The sequence below is a fragment of the Anoplopoma fimbria genome, chromosome 18 (genome assembly GCF_027596085.1).
Source record: "Anoplopoma fimbria isolate UVic2021 breed Golden Eagle Sablefish chromosome 18, Afim_UVic_2022, whole genome shotgun sequence".
NCBI lineage: Eukaryota > Metazoa > Chordata > Actinopteri > Perciformes > Anoplopomatidae > Anoplopoma > Anoplopoma fimbria.
The window spans coordinates 16,967,473-16,989,893 of NC_072466.1; the positions used below are offsets into that span (position 1 = coordinate 16,967,473).

General features: G+C 35.9%; 1 protein-coding gene across 1 annotated transcript in view; it reads left to right on the forward strand.

The window, feature by feature from the left end:
- afdna (afadin, adherens junction formation factor a) overlaps positions 1–9,871 on the forward strand; it is a 96,871-nt gene extending 87,000 nt beyond the window's left edge. The window contains 5 exon segments of the mRNA XM_054618984.1: positions 2,908–3,053; positions 3,055–3,401; positions 3,404–3,451; positions 8,101–8,185; positions 9,288–9,871. Coding sequence (XP_054474959.1) covers positions 2,908–3,053; positions 3,055–3,401; positions 3,404–3,451; positions 8,101–8,185; positions 9,288–9,441 — 780 coding nt within the window. The 3' untranslated portion in view covers positions 9,442–9,871.
- Positions 9,872–22,421: the final 12,550 nt, after the last annotated feature.

Genomic DNA, 22,421 nt, shown 5'->3' on the forward strand with positions numbered 1-22,421 from the left:
ATCCATTATATCAGAGGTAGATGCCATTATCTGGCTCATATGAAATAAAATAAAATATATCAGTCCAACGTTTGGATCTACAACGACTTCGGAAAGTATTTCACCTGGTGCACACGTCATTGTTTTAAAGATTTATTTAAAATGGATTAAAAGCTTAATTTGCTTATTATAGTTATGAAAAAGACAGATTTCTGTTTCTTTGTTTATTTTCCTTGTTATGCTGTGTTATTAAATGTTATTTACTCCATACTACACAGTAAAGTGTGCAACCATCAAAGCGTTCTTGAATACACCAAAGCCACTATATGCTTTTAAGACTTTGAATTTGTTAATATCGGGCATAAATATTAAGATATATTAAATGTAACATTAATTTGTACTTTGGGTGTTTTAAATGACCAGTTGTCTGATCCGGTGTCCACCCACCCATCCTTGTCTTGTGTGTTAAATCAAACACATTCAGTGTTTTTCTATCATTGTGTCTTGTCCAATGACATATTTGTCCTGTGAACTGTAGACCACTGATCACAACACTGGTCTTTTAAAAACCTCACAAACAATTTTACATAAAATTGTCATTATGTTATTACTCATATAACATCATGATTTAATGACTTGCTAAGGTTAGACAAATGGTAGTCAAAAGTGTCTGAGATCATTTTTTAATTGTTAAGTCAGTTTATTAGTTAAAACTACTGTGTTTGAGAATGAGACGTTGTTTATTTAATATGTTATAACTGTTAATCTGATGCTGTTTATTTATTGTAAAGATGTCCAATTGCATGTCCCCATTTTATGCACCCAACCCCCATGTGACGTGTTGCTGTGTCATGTTATGTGCTCCCACCCACCTCAAGCATGGGACTCCCATCTTGTTGTCGTTGTTGTCGGTGTGTGTCAGGGAGTTCAGTTATTTCAGTTTTTTGGGGGAAGCAGTTATGATTTTGTGAGTTTTTAATTTATCTTTTTTTGTTACCATTCCCATTCATCATTGCTTCAGAAACTATGTTCAGGGAATGCCGCCCACGCTCCCACTTTTCCCAAAAACCACATGCTTCATATTCAGTTCACGAACACAAACACACACACAAACACACAGACAGAGAAACCTATACCCACCCATGTGCCTCATTCCCACCCTCAGACATCCATACTCAGAAACCCAGCCAGTCATTCAAACCCACACACCCACTAATCCCTCCCAGTTTCTTCAGATTCCAACTGGGCTGATTCAACCATCAAAAGCAGCTCGGATACATCCACAGCACTAGAGGTTATGTTTTTGTGGAAATATACCATCTCAACTACATGAAACGGACCAAGAGTGAAGATAATCTGACATCAGAAGCATCAAGATTGAGCACATGTGAACCCAGAGCAGCTGGTCGAGCTCCAAACCCAGAAATCTAAACACATTCCTCCAGCGTAGATTCATGTCTAACTTCATCACAGGCCAGTGATGACAGGGTGGGCTCAAATCACAATCTACCCACAACCCAATAGTATACATTGAGGATACACAGGCACATATGGACACATGCACACATGCATACACTCGAGCGGTGTTGATGTAAACGGGAGATGGTAGTAGACAGGGTGGTCCAGGACCAAGGTTTTTACAGAAACAGTTGCCAAATGTCAGATCAAGTTTTTAGGTATTATGGATCCGTTAAACAGGTTCTTCTTCCAGTATTGTCAGATTGGTGGTGGTGTTAAACAAGTCAGAGTAGATTTATGGTCTGAATGATTGACGATATACTTTGTCTGGGATGAAACTATAAAGGCCTGGACATATTTACATAGCCGTCCCTGGTGTTTACAGATGATCGGGTCAAGTGTAGGAGGACCAGATTGTAACCAGTTAGGTCAAATCCAGTTCAGGGGCCACATTTATAAAAACCGTCCTTGGATTAATCTGAAACATGTTCATAAAAGTATTTCAAATAGCTTTCTCAAGCTGATAGTTTGTGTTATAAAATTGTTATACGAGGCTAAAACAGCTGTGGTGTTTTTATACACTTTATAGACCAAGTTGGTTAAAACCAATTAAGTTGTTTTCGAAATAACTAATCAATTGATTATACTTTCAATAAAGTAATGCAGCCATAAATAATATCTGCCAATATCAATAATGCAGCTGTGTTTTCACAGATGATACACTGTTTATTCCACACTAGATCTCATCCTGTGTTTTGATTGAATGGAAATTTAATTTGACCATTAATTCCTCGAACCTGCATCTAATAATGTAAGCTTGTATATTGATTGAAGTTCTGTTTAAACAAGCCGAGCTCTGCTGTACCAACGAGGGTAAAAAGCACCTCCAAACATTAACCTAACCATGTGTAAATCCCTTAGTGTAACCAATACGTGAATATAAAATAATTTCACACACAAAATACTCGGATGTTAATGGCTCAAAGACAAAAACGCACTTCTAAACCATAATATACAGTAAAGTTATGTTGCAGATGTTTTTAAAATAAATGTTGATTTCCACATCAAAATACATTCTTAAGTTACATTGCAGTATATTTCTGCTTGAAGTCATTATTTCCAAAGGAATTCGATTGTTCGACCATTTTATAAATGAGGCTTCTGATCTAGGACGGGTATGCGTCAGTTATGATTCAGTGGTGTCAAACTGGTAGGCATAGTGGACTTGGTGTTTGTACTGTCATAGAGCTTTGTGTGTTTTATGGCGGCCCAGTTAGAGTAGGTGTAGTTAGGCCCAGAAGAATCGGGAATGGTAGACAGATGTGGTTTTAGCTGTGGTAGAAGCCGGGTAGTTTAGGTTTTTGACAAGTTTAATATTTCCCCAGCTGTAGCTGATCAGTCAGTTAGTGTCCTACACTGAGGTGAGAGCCAATGAGAGTGGAGCTTACTAACAGGTTGTCCCTCCCTTAGAGGAGACAGGAGGAGGAGTACTACAATCGCCTGGAGGCCGAGCGGCGCCGGCAGCACGAGGAGGCCGAGAGAAAGCTGCTGTCGCCTGACGACCCGGCCGGTCTGTATCGGCCCCCGCTGCCCCGGGACTACCAACCCCCGCCCCCACAACCCTACTAACACCCCCCCGCCACCCCCACAGAGAAACACCTCCTACCTCAAAACCCAGGTCGCCTCCCCCGACACGCTCTACACCGCCAAGTTTGTCTCCTACGAGGGCGATGAGGAAGACGATGAGGAAGCCACCAAAGCAGGGAGTGGCGGCGGCGGCAACCAATCAGGTCAGGTGAAGCTGTCGGCGACCCGGAAGTCGTACGGCGACCTCCCGGCCTCCGCCTCACCCAATCACAGCAGGCCTCAGCCGCCGCCCACTGCGCGCAAACCCCGCCCTCTTTCCGATGGCATCTTCCTGTCTGCCTCGTTCCAGCCGCCATTCAACAACTCCAACAGTACAGGTCCCCCCTTCCTGCCAAACCCAGCTCGGTCCCCCCAGGAGGCTTTAAAGGTAGACCCAGAGAGAGGAGAGAGGAGTCAGGCTCGCCACAGCGCCCTCCAGAGCTCCCGTACCTCCCTCTCATTCACTCATCTCTTCATTTTACTACCCACTCCTTCATAGTTTAGCTCTACTTTGTCTTCATTTTCCCCCTCAGTAGAGAGGAGTTCTGCCTTTTTCATTTCCACCGTCTACCTTTTTCCTTCTTTACGTGTTTGTCCAAATTTTTTTTGTCCTCAATCAGTCCCCTCCGTTCATCACTTTATGTTCGTTATTTTATATATATATATATTTGGAAATTTCCCTCGCTCTCTTCGAACAAATCAGATTGTATTTGTAATTTTTAATTTATGTTGATTTGTTTGAACGCCTCCTCCTCCCGTCCCCCAGTAATTATATTCCCCTCCACATGTTGTACACCCCCCCTTCGATCAGCACTAGCAAACAGAAAAAGCAATCGATAATCACGCCACCACTTTTTGCTCCAGATTGGGACCCCATCAAAGTCAATCATAGTACTGTTGGTGTTGTCGCTCGCCGCCTCCTTTGTGTCTGGTTTTGTCGCTGCTTGGGGACGAGGGGGCGGGGCCAGCCGACAGTCCGCCTGCCTGCCCCCTTCCTGCCCCGTGGCTCTGCTTAGCGGTGTTGGCTTTAAAGGGAAGGAGACACACCATTGGCTTCACACAACCCATCGATCACTTAGAAAAAGTATCGGCTCTCATTTCATTAACATGTCAAAATGCACACAGCAGCAGTGCGTTGAGTGAGAGGCCTCTTCTTTGTCTGTGGCTGTTTTTAAAAGGGTCTAAATCTGCTTGTCATCAAACTCTGAGCTTCTGTGTAACTCGGTCTGCTAAAACCACAGCGCCTCTTAGTGGCAGTTATCCCATACAGCGGCTTATATTCAAGACTTTAAAGGTCACGCTGGGGTCACACAGTTCCCTCTAAAAGAAACATATTCATCAAGCAGTCTTTCTTAACATAGATCAAATATTTAACATTTTCTTGGTTCATCCTTGTCGAATGTTATGTCAAGATATCCATCATTGCTTTTCTTCAAAAGGCCTTATTTTTGGAATGCGATATCTAATAGCCGAGAGGTTAAGCTGCAGTCAGTTGGCAGCTGTCTGAATTTTTTGCTCCTATGATTTTATCTGAGATACACTTTCTGAGCAAACTGGTATTGTTATTCTAAGTTTTGGCCTTTTTATTTTATGTATATGCCAAAAAACATTAGACTCTTGGAGATGATTCAAGTTTTACTTCAGTCCTTTGGTTTAAATAATCAACATGAGGCTTGTGACCCCAACAAAAGGTCATAAGAGAAATCTAAGGAGTTAATGAATAACAGAAGAGACAATCAGTAAAATCATATTTTCTACTACACAAAATTGTTTACTTTTTCAGGCTTTTTTGAAAAAAATTATTTGTAATTTTAATAGTTTTACCTATTTAGGGCTCTATCAAATTATTCAAATAAAACAAGGAAAACTACATAAAGTTGGTTTATTTTTCCAACATTTCTCTTTTGTTTTCCTTGTACATTTTCTAAAAGAACGACGCAGAGCATGAGTTATATATGGTCACAAGCAGACACGACTAAGTGAAGCTATTTGAGCGTCCACAGACAAACAGAGCTACCAATCCTGCACAGCCTGAATGGTATCACTCCCTGAGGTCCAGGAAACGGCTGCCTGCACCTTCAAAATAAACCTCCTCCACCCGTGCTGCTTATTGAACGCAAAACACATCCAAGACCTCACGGAGAACTCATAGTTGCATATTCACTCCAATCAGAAAAAAACCATCTTACTAATGTCCCACTACCTGCCTACCCCACCCAACCCCACCCCACCTCCCTCAGAAAAAAAAAATCTGCATGTCCCACCCCCCCATCACACCACACACACATGCATCATAAACACACAACACTGCTCTCTGGCTGCCAGCGGCTCAACCCAGTAACCGGCTTGATGTCTATTGCTTTTACTGCCTGTGCTTAGCTTCCACCAGGCTGCCTTCTTTGTTTATTCTCTATTTATGTGTTTGTTTCTTTCCCCCCACTTTGCCTGTCTCTGTGTTGGTCCGTCTGTTAATCTGCCTTTCAGATGTTTTAAATCCTTGTACGTGCTTTGTTGTCTGCCTGTTTCAGCTCTTTCAAGCTGATCTAGCTTTTTCCTTCATTTCGCCCGTCAGTCTGTGTCTCTGCTGTCTAACGCTGCAGCTTTACTAACCCCTTACTACAACTCCCAAAGGGCATTGCGGCAGGTTCAGGTGACCAAACGACACCTGAGTCTCTGGCTTCCCTCACATATGAATCTCCAAAAATGTATTGAATTAAGTGTGATTTGAGCTGGCAGCTCGCAAAGCCCAGACTTAAACAAAAATGTGGGCTCTTCTTGAAATGCAGATATTTTTGTAATCAGAATAAAACCACCAGAGAAAACAATACAGCTGGCATTCACAACCATTGTAAAGCAAGTGGATGATTTTTTTGTGAAGTATAATTTTCCATCTCTTCTGGCTCCACAGAGGAATGTTACTGGCCTTGAACAAGGGTTGTTTCTCTGTGGTTACTTTGTTCTCTACCAGTTTGTGTTCATGTGGTTTTGGGACAGAAGTGGGATCCGGCTTGATCCTGTCCCAAACTACACTTCGGATCTCTCACTGTTTTCGTGCTATGAAACCCAAAGTAAAGGGCTTAGGAGCTGCCAGCTGAATGAATCCATCTGGGTTCACACCCTGTCACTGTGTCTGCATCTGAACTGTACCAACTTCCATTTCATCTGAAACACCAGACCCAACATGCATTTGGACTCCCAAGTTGTGTTTTTTGAAACACAACCACTTAGAGTTGAGATGTTTAATGACTAAAGACCTGGGTTGATCCTGGGTCGATACCTGCAGTCATCTCGTAGGATTCAACCACTGCTTTCAAAAATTTGCACAACAATAGAGAAGATAACCGTTTCGATCCAGTATTTTTGGTTAGTTCCTGCTCACTTTATTTTCCTGTCTGTCAACAAATCCCATGAAAAGACCAAAACCAAGGATGTGTTCGTCCTTTCCTCAGTACTGAATGACTCAATCAAAGATGTAAATCTTAAAAATGAAATATATTACAAGCATATAGTTTTACTTTAAAAAAGGTTCAGTCATTTTTTTCTAAAACAGCTGTGCATCATAGCTTTCAGCCAACATCACTTAAAAAAAGTTAAATAGTTGATTTGTTGGGAACTATTTTCAGCTGCGGACTGATGCACATTTGGTGCTTTAGTTGAGTATTTACTAAGTGACTAACCAATAAGAACAGATTCTCCATTCAAATGTAGAATCTGTAGCCAACAGGACAAGATTTTGGCATCCAAATTGTTCTGGTTTCCGTTCGCACACACAGCGCTAGGCTGTGTGTTTTGATCCCTAGTGGCCACCTGCTGTATTGCAGGATCGGGGGGCACAAACTGGCCCCAACATACTGTCTTCAATACAAAATAATGATAAAAAAGAGTTTCTTTATATTATCAAAATGTTTCTGCTGGGTCCTACTCACGTCCGGCTCAGCTGTAGGAGGACTCCTACTACTAATTAATGCTCTACTGAAAAACACAGAAGCCTGAATTAGTTTTTCTGTAGATAGGAAATGAATGGCGCTCCATCTTGGAACAAAGCATCCAGCTTTCTTAATGCATCCATTTATTATCCTTTATAGTTTCATTGTAGGTTTGGTCTTTTCATATTTTTTTTGTTGACAACTTTAGAATATTGCTAGGCTTATACTTTCTATGGGGGTTTGGAAAAAGACACAGGGACACATGAGACAACTGATAAATGTTTTCTTTGGGGTCAAAGGTTGTGGGTCACCCTCCTTGTGTTAGCGCCTCCGGGGTATAACTGATGACGGGCTATCATTTTTTGTTTTACGTTTAAACAGGAGCCTTTTCTTCACCACTTGGCTGGATTTTGATGTTAATTATTCAATCCAAATATTATATCAATCCTACTGTAACTGATCAATTTAATGGTTTTCATTCATTCTATATATGATTTAAATGACAAGTAAAACAGTAATAGAATGAACACAGGTGGATGATTCAGGACAAACAGTGCTCCAGATCATCAGCAGTCAGACATGTACGACGGTGACCTTGGCCTCAGATCCCATCGACACTTCCACAGACCATTGTTGCTGCTTTGGAATGGCCCTTTAACAGCTTTTTAACGCTCTTTTTCTCTTTTCTTGGCTTGCTGCTCTTCTTTAATGAGATTTAATTGTTTCTGCCTTAATGCTTGTCCAGAACCAACTCCCTCTCTTTCTTCCTTCTGCTCAGGCTGGTCTGTGGGAAATCAAGTGATGACGACTGGAGAAGCTGCTGGTTACTGGAGACCAGGGTCTCTACTTGATATTCAGTACTATAATGGGAAAATAATAAACTAGTCTTTTGACTCATCTTCTGTGATGATTGAAATGGACAAAGGCCTGTAATTCCTTGGTAATGATGGGAGTAACTGGGAGACGTGTACCAGAGATCTGGACATCTAGCAGCCAGCAGCTTCTACCTCCAGATATTTTCCGATATCAAAAGCTGTAATATGAACGATGCTGACTCTTCTCTCACTGCTCTGTCTGTCTGTCTGCTGTGTGACTCCTGAACCTCGGACAGGATTTAACTCGTACACTGGAAACTCGGCAGGAGTTGTAGGATCAGGAGAAGTCTACAACGACCCGCGAGACAAATGGACGAAAAGGTGAGACTCTTTTTCTTTTCACTGGTTTCTGTTTTGAAGGGCTAATGCATTATTATACAAGTTGGTTAATATTTTAACACCGTTACATTTTCCATAAGAAGAGTCTCGAAATGATCATGTGTTGCATGGTCAATATAGCTAAAACGTGTATTTTAACGAAGACTTTGCTAAATAGAAACCTCTTGCTTATATCGGGTGTTAAGTTGCCAGTTTATGTTCAAAATAGAGATTCTGTAATATTATAATTCAGTTTTATGACTCTTTACTTAAATATAGTGTTGGATGTGATGCTGTGGTGGTTCTTCAAACAAACACAAATATAAATTGCCATTACAATGCGTTATACTGTAATACTGAAATACAGTATGTATATGTATAACCAGGAAAATGGACTTAAAGTCAGAGATGGGGGTTTCTTTAAAAGTGTATTCCAATACAATAACAGACTTCCTGTTAAAAAATGAAGTCGGTTAACTTAATTTAAGTATCACAATATTAAAGTAACGCAATTTGATTACTTTCCGTTAATTTTGGATAATTTTAAAATCAAATGTGCAAATACAGAAAAGCTAGAATTTCTTCATTATTTCATATGCAAAGCAGAAAGAGAACATCATTACAGCACAGTGCAAGTTTGGAAAGCTTTGAAAATCTTGACATCTTCCAAGAACTTAAATCATTTGGCACATTAGTGTTGCTTTGAGCAGCAGCAGTACTCGTATAAATTAGATTAAATGAACTTAACCTAAATGCGAACTCTAGGTTTGTCCTGTATTTTTTGCTGGACCAGACATTTGAAACGGTTTCCTACAAACCGTCTTTTCACACTGCACACTCTCAGCTAAAAGAATATTCTTGATGAACTAGAAAATATGCAAACTATCCTGCTTTGCGATAACTTGCACTGTACAATGATGTTGTTCCCCTTTTCTGCTTTACACACAACATAATGCAACATTTTTAATGATGTAGTCATTTGAAGTGTAGCTCATTCATTTATTTTCATCATAGATTAATCTGCTGATTTAAAATAATGTCGATTATTTCAATAAAAGTGAATAATATAATGCAATGCTTTTTGCATGAAAAATGCGTTCCGCAGTCAGGAGCAGGAGAACTCGAACCCCAGCGGCGCTCCTGAGAGTCTGACCTTCAAGGAGCGCCAGCGTCTCTTCTCTCAGGGGAAGGAGGTTTCCAACAAGGTCAAGGCTTCACGCAAACTCATGGAGCTGGAGAACGAGCTCAACACCAAGTAGAAGAGCCGAGCCTTTCACCTTCCAGCTGCCACCTTAACAACGACCTCCACGGCAACATCACGGTGCGGGTGGGACTAAACCGGGTCGAGAGAGCCGGTGCTCGCTTCCCCACCACCGACCATCTCCTCCCATTTTGTGTTGTCCCCCCCCCCCCCCCCCCCCCTTTTATTTTTTATTTTAATCGTTCAATAACTGGACCATTCACTTTTTTGACGTAGCTATATCGTGGCAATAGGAGAGACATTTATGGCTTAAAATCTTTCTTCCCCTTGTTGAGGTCTGTCAAAGATATATAATGATAAAGCACTGTAAAAAAGTTTTAATTGTATGTAGTGAGAATTTGAGAATCACACGATAAAAGGGTGATATATTTTTGTTTATAAAATGGTTCTTGGGGCGAGGGGATGGAGAAAGGTTATTCTCATTAATTTTTTTTTTTTTAAATAGCTCACTGAAATATGAACAATTTTATGGTGTTATCTTAATTCTCTTTTTCTGCATCATGTTGTTTCCACACTTTTTAATTGCCAGCAGAAATGCCGGGTTGAGCTCCAGACCAATCTTTATTTGCTTGTTTTTTTTAAATTAAATTTTTAGTAAGTGGAAACACTGTTTAATTCATTCCTTAGCAAGAAAGCATTGGGATTTTTTTTTCATTTCGTGATGTTTTAGATAAACTCTGAAAGATTCTCCAGAGGAGGATCATACAGTCCGGTGAAAGATCTTTAAGTGCACAACTTTACTGTAAATATTCGGGTACACAACTGTCTCACTCTTTTACTACTGTAGAAACCTGCCAGGCTACTAAAAACTGCAAAACTAAAGTGATTGAACAGCATTTTGGTCACAGGAAAATGTAACGGGACGTACTTCTAAAACCAGGACCGTCTCCCTGCTGCATCTTACTGTCAGTGGAATTAATGTTTTTAAATGTTCTGCCCCAATCTGAGGTAACTCTAATTTTTTATTTTATTTTAAATCTAGTCATTATTTGCAGAGTTTTGTGTGATTCATTTGATTGATTGTATCTGAAATTCAAGCCAGAAAAAGGATTTCTTCTACTCACAATGTGATTGTTGGTTTTCACAATAAAAAAAAAAAGGAAATTACTCTTTAAGTCCTCATTTGCTTTAGAGATATTTATTTCAAACCTTGTGGAATAAAACATACTTGCACAAAAACTTGTTTCTAATATTAACTATGTATCTCCAAACTGTTTTGAGAAGTGGATTACAGTAAGGACCTCTCGTACTGTGGTGATAATCTGTGTTTTTCTGCATTAGAGACAGAAAAGTTGTCTTTTTTTACACCAGCTGTAGTTCAGGGAGAACCAGATGATTTTTTTTTTTTTTTTTTTTTAGGACTGCGAGTCAAGGAGACATAATTGTAATTGTACACAACACTGCTGATGTAGAAAAAGATCACCCTTCAGACCCTGGTGTCCCCCAGTACTAAAATATAAAGATAGGAAATAGTTACGTTTCAAATGTATTTCTCGTCTGCAGTTTGACTCCATCCTGTGTGGATTTATTTAATTTTTTCTCTCTGGGAGCCTCCACTAAAAATGATTCTACATGATGAGATAAGATGCTGTTAACATAACTGACCTGTAAAACACTACAGACTACACTGTCTCCTCTCCCCACACAACAACAACAACAACAACAACAACTCCTTTTTAAGTTTGAAATGAACTGAATCATCTTAATGGTTTCATGTTTAGCCTTTTTGTAAATCATTAATAAATACAGAGTTTTCAACAGTGCAGGCTCAAAGTGTGGTATTTTGTATAAGACAAGATATTGATTGTGTTACTCTGATAATTGATTTGTTAAGACTGTTACTTGTACTTTTCTTGAATATTTCATTTTTTTAATAGTTTCTTCCACTTGATTAGATAACATAATCTTTACAGCACTACATTTTTTCTGACTGATATATACAGTGGGTACGGAAAGTATTCAGACCCCTTTAAATTTTTCACTCTTTGTTTCATTGCAGCCATTTGCTAAAATCGAAAAAGTTCATTTTTTTTGCATTAATGTACACTCAGCAACCCCTCTTGACAGAAAAAAAACAGAAATGTAGAAATTTTTGCAAATTTATTAAAAAAGAAAAACTGAAATATCACATGGTCATAAGTATTCAGACCCTTTGCTGTGACACTCGTATTTAACTCACATGCTGTCCATTTCTTCTGATCCTCCTTGAGATGGTTCTACTCCTTCATTGGAGTCCAGCTGTGTTTAATTAAACTGATTGGACTTGATTAGGAAAGGCACACACCTGTCTATATAAGACCTTACAGCATCACAGTGCATGTCAGAACAAATGAGAATCATGAGGTCGAAGGAACTGCCCAAGGAGCTCAGAGACAGAATTGTGGCAAGGCACAGATCTGGCCAAGGTTACAAAAGAATTTCTGCAGCACTCAAGGTTCCTTTAAGAGCACAGTGGCCTCCATAATCCTTAAATGGAAGAAGTATGAGATGACCAGAACTCTTCCTAGACCTGGCCGTCCAGCCAAACTGAGCAATCGTGGGAGAAGAGCCTTGGTGAGAGAGGTAAAGAAGAACCCAAAGATCACTGTGGCTGAGCTCCAGAGATGCAGTAGGGAGATGGGAGAAAGTTCCACAAAGTCAACTATCACTGCAGCCCTCCACCAGTCGGGGCTTTATGGCAGAGTGGCCCGACGGAAGCCTCTCCTCAGTGCAAGACATGAAAGCCCGCATAGAGTTTGCCAAAAAACACATGGAGGACTCCCAAACTATGAGAAATAAGATTCTCTGGTCTGATGAGACCAAGATTTAACTTTTTTATGACGTTAATTCTAAGCGGTATGTGTGGAGAAAACCAGGCACTGCTCATCACCTGCCCAATACAATCCCAACAGTGAAACATGGTGGTGGCAGCATCATGCTATGGGGGTGTTTTTCAGCTGCAGGGACAGGACGACTGGTTGCAATTGAAGGAAAGATGAATGCGGCCAAGTACAGAGATATCCTGGAAGAAAACCTCCTCCAGAGTGCTCAGGACCTCAGACTGGGCCGAAGGTTCACCTTCCAACAAGACAATGACCCGAAGCACACAGCTAAAATAACAAAGGAGTGGCTTCGGAACAAGTCTGTGACCATTCTTGACTGGCCCAGCCAGAGCCCTGACCTAAACCCAATTGAGCATCTCTGGAGAGACCTGAAAATGGCTGTCCACCAACGTTCTCCATCCAACCTGACAGAACTGGAGAGGATCTGCAAGGAAGAATGGCAGAGGATCCCCAAATCCAGGTGTGAGAAACTTGTTGCATCATTCCCAAGAAGACTCATGGCTGTACTAGCTCAAAAGGGTGCTTCTACTCAATACTGAGCAAAGGGTCTGAATACTTATGACCATGTGATATTTCAGTTTTTCTTTTTTAATAAATTTGCAAAAATTTCTACATTTCTGTTTTTTTCTGTCAAGATGGGTTGCTGAGTGTACATTAATGCGAAAAAAAATGAACTTTTTCGATTTTAGCAAATGGCTGCAATGAAACAAAGAGTGAAAAATTTAAAGGGGTCTGAATACTTTCCATACCCACTGTATATATATATATATAAAAGCTTCACCTCGACAAACTACAACAATGTGTAACTTACTTGAAAATGCTTTAATTATATAACACTGACATGATGGGGCATTCTTAATGAGTACTTTTGATACTTTAAGTATACATTGGACATTTGGACATACTCTACTAAGCCTTTTTCATGACATTTATTCGACAAACTATACTATCACCCTTTTTCGACATGCTATAATATGACTTTTTAAAGATTTTTCCTACATACTATGCTATGACGTTTGCATGACTTTTTGACACCAAAGTACTTTTTTTCAACAAACTATACTATGACTTTTTTATGACCATTTTAAAAACTATTTAAACATACCATAATATTACAAACTATACTATGCCTTTTTTTGTATATACCATACTGTCACCTTTTATGATCACTGACTTTATTATGACTTTATTTTGACACATCAAAATATTACTTTTTTCCACATACTATGACTTTTGCGACACTATATATTTTTTTGCCTTTTTCGACAAACTGTTTTTTATGAATTTCGACATAAGATACTATGACTTTTTAATGACGCTTTTTGACACAGCATACTATTACCTGGCTCAACATGCTATATTATGACTTTTATTGACATACTATTCAATAACTTTAATAACGATTTTTTCCCACATAATATACTTTGACTTTTTTATTTACACCATACTATTCCCTATTTCGACATGCTCTATTTTGACTTTTTTATGACCATTTTAAAAACATACAATATTCATAAATACAGATAGATAGAATTATTTTATTTTTTTCCCCATATACTATCACCTTTTTCGACATGTTATTGTCAGGTTTTGGTAAAGAGGAAACAGGAGATGGACTCAAACACAGACACACCAGAGGAGCAGAGGGATAAATAACTATACTTTTTTGTAACTTTTTTCAACTTTTTCTGACATACTATGACTTATTTTTACTTTTTTCGACACACTACTATGACTTTTTTCGACATACTATACAATGACTTTTTTTCAACTTTTTCAAAATACTATACTATGACTTCTTTCAACATACTATACTATGACTTTTTAAAGATTTTTTTCGACATACTATACTATGACTTTTTTTGACATGCTATACCATGACTTTTTAAAGATTTTTTTCAACATACTATACTATGACTTCTTTTCAACTTTTTCGACATGCTATATACTATGACTTATTTTGACATGCTATACCATGACTTTTTTTCAATTTTTTTCAACATACTATACTATGACTTTTTTTCAATTTTTTTGACTTATTGTACTATGACTTTTTTCGACACACTATACTATGACTTTTTTTCAACTTTTTCGAAATACTATACTATGACTTCTTTTGACATACTATACTGTGCCTTTTTTCGACATACTATGACTTATTTTTACTTTCTTCGACATATGACTTTTTTCAACTTTTTCGACAGTTATATCTTACTGACTCTATCAAGGCCTTTTACTTTTTGATTAATCAATGTACTGCTTGGTCGAGTAAACATCAGAAAATAGATTTTAAAAGTGTCCCTGGTCATTTCATTTCCTACGTCATTGTAACTGCTTCATGTTATTGTCTGAATGTCTGTTTTTTTAAGTTTGTCTTCCATGTTTATGTCACTTTATTTATTTATTTGTTGTTGTTGTCACATTGCTTCACCAATATAATTATTATTATTTTTTTTAAATATGTCTCTGGTGACGTCTTCAAATATCCAAAACCCAAAGATAATCAATTTACAATAAAATGAGACAAAGAAATTCTTACTTTAAAGAAGCTAAAACCATTAAATGTTATTTTGTTTTTTCCGAGATAACGGAACCATTAAAGCAGTCTCTCCATCATGAGCATTTCCATTCCATGCTCATTTATACTTCTAATCTAATACTTTTTGAAAGCCAGCAACTAACTTTTTACTACACTACAATTACTTTACAACATTAGTTACGAGCTATTTTTTAGTAATACAAAATATAAATCAACTAATAAATCATTGTGTATTATTACGGATTAAGATACTTAGCAGTATGTATATAAAAAAAGAAGAAAAAAACATATTTTGTTCTTTTGCCTGTGTAAAATGATGAATGCAGGATTCTACTGATTTTATAAATAATGTTTCATGTCTTGCTGATTTATCTGTTGATGCTCTACTAGTGACATTTGATGTAGCCAGCCTTTACACTAATATACCACATGATGGTGGTTTGGAGGCTCTAAACTTCTATCTCCAGAATCGGGGTGACACAGCTAATCCACCTAATCAATTGATCACCGATTTAGCTTCTTTTGTCATGCATAAGAACTATTTTAACTTTAATGGAGATTTTTATTTACAAGTCTCTGGTACCAGCATGGGCTCTATTTGTGCACCCAATTACGCCAATTTATTTATGGGTTTTTTCGAGAGAAATTTTGTCTTGAACCCTGAAAAGAATATACACTTGCCCAAAATTTTGAATATGTGTTCTGTGTATATCAAGGTGACACTGGTGAACTGCAGGAGTTCCTTAAACTTTTGAATAGTTTTAACAGTAATCTGCAATTCACAATGGAATATAGTGATGAAAAGGTTCATTTTCTAGATATGTGGGTAATAAAGAATAATGGCACCCTATCAACCTCTTTATACTGGAAAGAAACTGACAAAAACACTCTTCTATTGGCAAACAGTTTTCATCCCACCCCACTCAAGAGGGGTCTCCCAAAAAGCCAATTTTTTAGACTTAGAAGAGTTTGCAGCACCACTGACGACTTCATGGACAAAGCTGAAGAAATGAAAGCCAGATTTGTCCAGCGAGGGTACCCTGTGGAATGGATTCAGAGGGCATATGAGTCTGCACTGAGCAAACCCCGCTTGGAATTACTGAAAAAATCAAAAAAAAAAAGGAGAAAAAGATTTTCTGTTACTTGTATTACTTCCCATTCCCCCCACTCACATGCCATTAAATCATTTTTTAGAAATCACTGGCATATTTTAAAATCAGACCCTGAACTAGCCCCACGTTTTAATAATATGTCTCTTTTTGTGTATAAACGAGGAAAAAAACTTGAAGGACCCCTCTACTTACACAACAGAGACTGCTAAGCCCCCTACTCAATGGCAACTACAGTTGTGGTAGCTGTGCATAGTGCAATAATACATACAAAACCTACAGTTTTCATCACCCTCACACCAACAAAGTGTTTCACTTGTGCCTCCACACATGTTGTGTACATGCTATATTGTCCATGTGGACTTGTGTATGTAGGCAAAACTACCAGAAAGCTCAAGCTGCGTATTAGTGAACACAAAAGTTCTATACGCAGAAATGACAGAGACTATCCTGTAGCGGTACACTTTAATGATGAAAGACACGACATATCCACTTTAAGGTTTTGTGGCATTGAAAAAGTCAGACTACCACCTAGAGGTGGCGACTTTGACTTGTTTTTAAAACAAGGTGAGGCGTTCTGGATATTCACCCTACAAACCTTGTCTCCCAAAGGTTTCAATGATGAATTATTATTAAACATAATGTTGTGAATTAATTTTACCGATGCTCTATTCGATTTCATTTCATTTTATTTGTACTTATTTCAAACGTATAACACTCGTTCTTTATAATGTGACATATTTTGTCCTTTCTTTTTTCTAGGGACAGACTTTAGAAGATAACCTATGCAAACTCCTAAAAATCCTGTCCTACAAAATAAATAGGAAAGTACTGATCTTGGCATTATAGCCTTTCTACAATATCTATATTTATCTTTATGTGGTTTTTGATTGAAGACATACCTCATATGTATTATGTGTATGTTTTCATGTTTGTAGGCTTTTAGTGCCACATATGATGTAAATTGATTGTTTATTTGTCGATGGTTTTGATTTGTGGATGTCATGTGATTGGGGCAATCGGATTGGTCTACCAACCCATTTACCAACCCATTTATGTCGAAAAAGTTGAAAAAAAGTCATAGTATAGTATGTCGAAAAAAGTCATAGTATAGTATGTCGAAAAAAAGTCATAGTATAGCATGTCAAAATAAGTCATAGTATAGTGTGTCGAAAAAAGTCATAGTATAGTATGTCGAAAAAAGTCATAGTATAGTATGTCGAAAAAGTCATAGTATAGTATGTCGAAAAAAGTAAATAGTGTCATAGTATAGTGTGTTATTTATCCCTCTGCTCCTTTGGTGTGTCTGTTTGGGTACATCTCCTGTTTCCTCTTTACCAAAACCTGACAATAACATGTTGAAAAAGGTGATAGTATATGGGAAAGAAAAATCATAGTATAGTATGTCGAAAAAAATTGAAAAAAAGTCATAGTATAGCATGTCAAAAAAAGTCACAGTATAGTATGTTGAAAAAGTCATAGTATAGTATGTCGAAAAAAGTCATAGTATAGCATGTCAAAATAAGTCATAGTATAGCATGTCGAAAAAGTTGAAAAAAAGTCAGTGTTGTATGTCGAAAAAATTAAAAAGAAGTCATAGTATAGCATGTCGAAAAAAGGCACAGTATAGTATGTCGAAAAAAGTCATAGTATAGCATGTCAAAATAAGTCATAGTATAGTGTCGAAAAAAGTCATAGTATAGTATGTCGAAAAAAGTAAAAATAAGTCATAGTATAATATGTCGAAAAAAGTCATAGTATACTATGTCGAAAAAAGTAAAAATAAGTCATAGTATTGTATGTCGAAAAAAGTAAAAATAAGTCATAGTATAGTATGTCGAAATTTTTTAAAAAAAAGTCATAGTATAGCATGTCAAAATAAGTCATAGTATAGTATGTCGAAAAAAGTCATAGTACAGTATGTCGAAAAAAGGCATAGTATAGTATGTCGAAAGAAGTCATAGTATAGTGTGTCGAAAAAAGTCAAAATATAGTATGTCGAAAAAAGTAAAAAAAAAAAGTCATAGTATAGTATGTCGAAAAAAGTAAAAAAAAGTCATAGTATAGTGTGTTATTTATCCCTCTGCTCCTTTGGTGTGTCTGTTTGGGTACATCTCCTGTTTCCTCTTTACCAAAACCTGACAATAACATGTTGAAAAAGGTGATAGTATATGGGAAAGAAAAATCATAGTATAGTATGTCGAAAAAAATTGAAAAAAAGTTATAGTATAGCATGTCGAAAAAAGGCACAGTATAGTATGTCGAAAAAAGTCATAGTATAGTATGTCGAAAAAAGTCATAGTATAGCATGTCAAAATAAGTCATAGTATAGCATGTCGAAAAAGTTGAAAATAAGTCATAGTATGTCGAAAAAGTAAAAATAAGTCATAGTATAGTATGTCGAAAAAAGGCACAGTATAGTATGTCGAAAAAAGTCATAGTATAGCATGTCAAAATAAGTCATAGTATAGCATGTCGAAAAAGTTGAAAAAAAGTCATAGTATAGTATGTCGAAAAAAGTAAAAATAAGTAATAGTATAATATGTCGAAAAAAGTCATAGTATACTATGTCGAAAAAGTAAAAATAAGTCATAGTATTGTATGTCGAAAAAGTAAAAAATAAGTCATAGTATAGTATGTCGAAAAAAGTTTTAAAAAAAGTCATAGTATAGCATGTCAAAATAAGTCATAGTATAGTGTGTCGAAAAAAGTCATAGTACAGTAAGTCGAAGAAAATCTTTAAAAAGTCATAGTATAATATGTTGAAAGAAGTCATAGTATAGTATGTTGAAAGAAGTCATAGTATAGTGTGTCGAAAAAAGTAAAAATAAGTTATAGTATAATATGTCAAAAAAAGTCATAATATAGTATGTCGAAAAAAGTAAAAAAAGTCATAATATAGTATGTCGAAAAAAGTAAAAAAAAGTCATAGTATAGTATGTTATTTATCCCTCTGCTCCTTTGGTGTGTCTGTTTGGGTACATCTCCTGTTTCCTCTTTACCAAAACCTGACAATAACATGTTGAAAAAGGTGATAGTATATGGGAAAGAAAAATCATAGTATAGTATGTCGAAAAAAATTGAAAAAAAGTTGTAGTATAGCATGTCAAAATAAGTCATAGTATAGCATGTCGAAAAAGTTGAAAAAAAGTCATAGTATAGTATGTCGAAAAAAGTAAAAAAATAAGTATGTCGAAAAAAGGCACAGTATAGTATGTCGAAAGAAGTCATAGTATAGCATGTCAAAATAAGTCATAGTATAGCATGTCGAAAAAGTTGAAAAAAAGTCATAGTATGTCGAAAAAAGTAAAAATAAGTCATAGTATAGTATGTCGAAAAAAGGCACAGTATAGTATGTCGAAAGAAGTCATAGTATAGCATGTCAAAATAAGTCATAGTATAGCATGTCGAAAAAGTTGAAAAAAAGTCATAGTATAGTATGTGGAAAAAAAAAAATAAGTAATAGTATAATATGTCGAAAAAAGTCATAGTATACTATGTCGAAAAAGTAAAAATAAGTCATAGTATTGTATGTCGAAAAAAGTAAAAATAAGTCATAGTACAGTATGTCGAAAAAAATCTTTAAAAAGTGATAGTATAGTATGTTGAAAGAAGTCATAGTATAGTATGTCATAGTAAAAAGTCATAGTATAGCATGTCAAAATAAGTCATAGTATAGTGTGTCGAAAAAAGTCATAGTATAGCATGTCGAAAAAGTTGAAAAAAAGTCATAGTATAGTATGTCGAAAAAAGTCATAGTATAGTGTCGAAAAAAGTCATAGTATAGTATTTCGAAAAAATCTTTAAAAAGTCATAGTATAGTATGTTGAAAGAAGTCATAGTATAGTATGTCGAAAAAGTTGAAAAAAAAGTCATAGTATAATATGTCGAAAAAAGTCATAATATAGTATGTCGAAAAAAATCTTTAAAAAGTCATAGTATAGTATGTTGAAAGAAGTCATAGTATAGTATGTCGAAAAAAGTCATAGTACAGTAAGTCGAAAAAAATTGAAAAAAGGTCATAGTATAATATGTCGAAAAAAAATTGAAAAAAAGTCATAGTATAGTATGTTATTTATCCCTCTGCTCCTTTGGTGTGTCTGTTTGGGTACATCTCCTGTTTCCTCTTTACCAAAACCTGACAATAACATGTTGAAAAAGGTGATAGTATATGGGGAAAAAAATCATAGTATGTCGAAAAAAATTGAAAAAAAGTCATAGTATAGCATGTCAAAATAAGTCATAGTATAGCATGTCGAAAAAGTTGAAAAGAAGTCATAGTATAGTATGTCGAAAAAAATTGAAAAAAAGTCATAGTATAGTATGTCGAAATAAGTCATAGTACAGCATGTCGAAAAAGTTGAAAAAAAGTCACAATATGGTATGTCGAAAAAAGTAAAAATAAGTCATAGTACAGTATGTCGAAAAAAGGCACAGTATAGTATGTCGAAAGAAGTCATAGTATAGTATGTCGAAAAAAATTGAAAAAAAGTCATAGTATAATATGTCGAAAAAAGTAAAAATAAGTAATAGTATAATATGTCGAAAAAAGTCATAGTATACTATGTCGAAAAAGTAAAAATAAGTCATAGTATTGTATGTCGAAAAAAGTAAAAATAAGTCATAGTACAGTATGTCGAAAAAAATCTTTAAAAAGTGATAGTATAGCATGTCAAAATAAGTCATAGTATAGTGTGTCGAAAAAAGTCATAGTATAGCATGTCGAAAAAAGTCATAGTATAGTGTCGAAAAAAGTCACAGTATAGTATGCCAAAAAACATCTTTAAAAAGTCATTGTATAGTATGTTGAAAGAAGTCATAGTATAGTATGTCGAAAAAGTTGAAAAAAGTCATAGTATAGTATGTCGAAAAAAGTAAAAATAAGTAATAGTATAATATGTCGAAAAAAGTCATAGTATACTATGTCGAAAAAAATAAAAATAAGTCATAGTATTGTATGTCGAAAAAAGTAAAAATAAGTCATAGTACAGTATGTCGAAAAAAATCTTTAAAAAGTGATAGTATAGCATGTCAAAATAAGTCATAGTATAGTGTGTCGAAAAAAAGTCATAGTATAGCATGTCGAAAAAAGTCATAGTAGTGTCGAAAAAAGTCATAGTATAGTATTTCGAAAAAATCTTTAAAAAGATAGTATAGCATGTTGAAAGAAGTCATAGTATAGTATGTCGAAAAAGTTGGAAAAATGTCATAGTATAGTGTGTCGAAAAAAGTCATAATATAGTATGTCGAAAAAATCTTTAAAAAGTCATAGTATAGTATGTAGAAAGAAGTCATAGTATAGTATGTTGAAAAAAGTCATAGTACAGTAAGTCGAAAAAAATTGAAAAAAGGTCATAGTAAAGTATGTCGAAAAAAAAATTGAAAAAAAGTCATAGTATAGTATGTTATTTATCCCTCTGCTCCTTTGGTGTGTCTGTTTGGGTACATCTCCTGTTTCCTCTTTACCAAAACCTGACAATAACATGTTGAAAAAGGTGATAGTATATGGGGGGAAAAAATCATAGTATGTCGAAAAAAAATTGAAAAAAAGTCATAGTATAGCATGTCGAAATAAGTCATAGTATAGCATGTCGAAAAAGTTGAAAAGAAGTCATAGTATAGTATGTCGAAAAAAATTGAAAAAAAAAATATCATAGTATAGTATGTCGAAATAAGTCATAGTACAGCATGTCGAAAAAGTTGAAAAAAATGTCACAATATGGTATGTCGAAAAAAGTAAAAATAAGTCATAGTATAGTATGTCGAAAAAAATATTTAAAAAGTCATAGTATAGCATGTTGAAAGAAGTCATAGACGGAACAAGGCCGGAACACAGCATACATAACAACGAACCAACAACTAGCAGACAACAGACAGGACTATTAATACACAAGAAACTAATCAGACAACAAGACACAGCTGGGTAGACATGAGGGCAGGCTGAAAGCTGAGAGGTGGGAGAAACACAAGGGAACAGAGCAAGGCTGACAAGACTAATACATTATAAGTGTATTCAATCAGGGTAAACAAAAGCGGGAAAACATACAAGGTCAGGAAGTGAAATGAACACAAGAAGCAGGGAACTTCAAAATAAAACCAAGATCGTGACAGTTATACTATGACTTTTTAAAGATTTCTTTCTACATACTACGTACTACTTGTTAATTACTTTTTTTTGACATTGCTATACTATGATTTTTTTGGACATACTATATTATGACATTTTTGGACATGCTATTCAATTACTTTTTAGCCTTTTTACGACTTACTATATTGTGATTTTTCTTAACCTTTTGGTACTGTTCTATGACTTTTTGAATATTTTTTTCGACAAACTATACTATGCCTTTTTCTTTTTTACATACTATACCATCATCTATTTACGACATGCTATACTATGACTATTTAAAGATTTCTTTCGACATACTATACTATGACTTTTTAATTATTTATTTTTTGTCACACTATAATATGAGTTTTTTCCCCTTTTTTTACATACTTTACTATG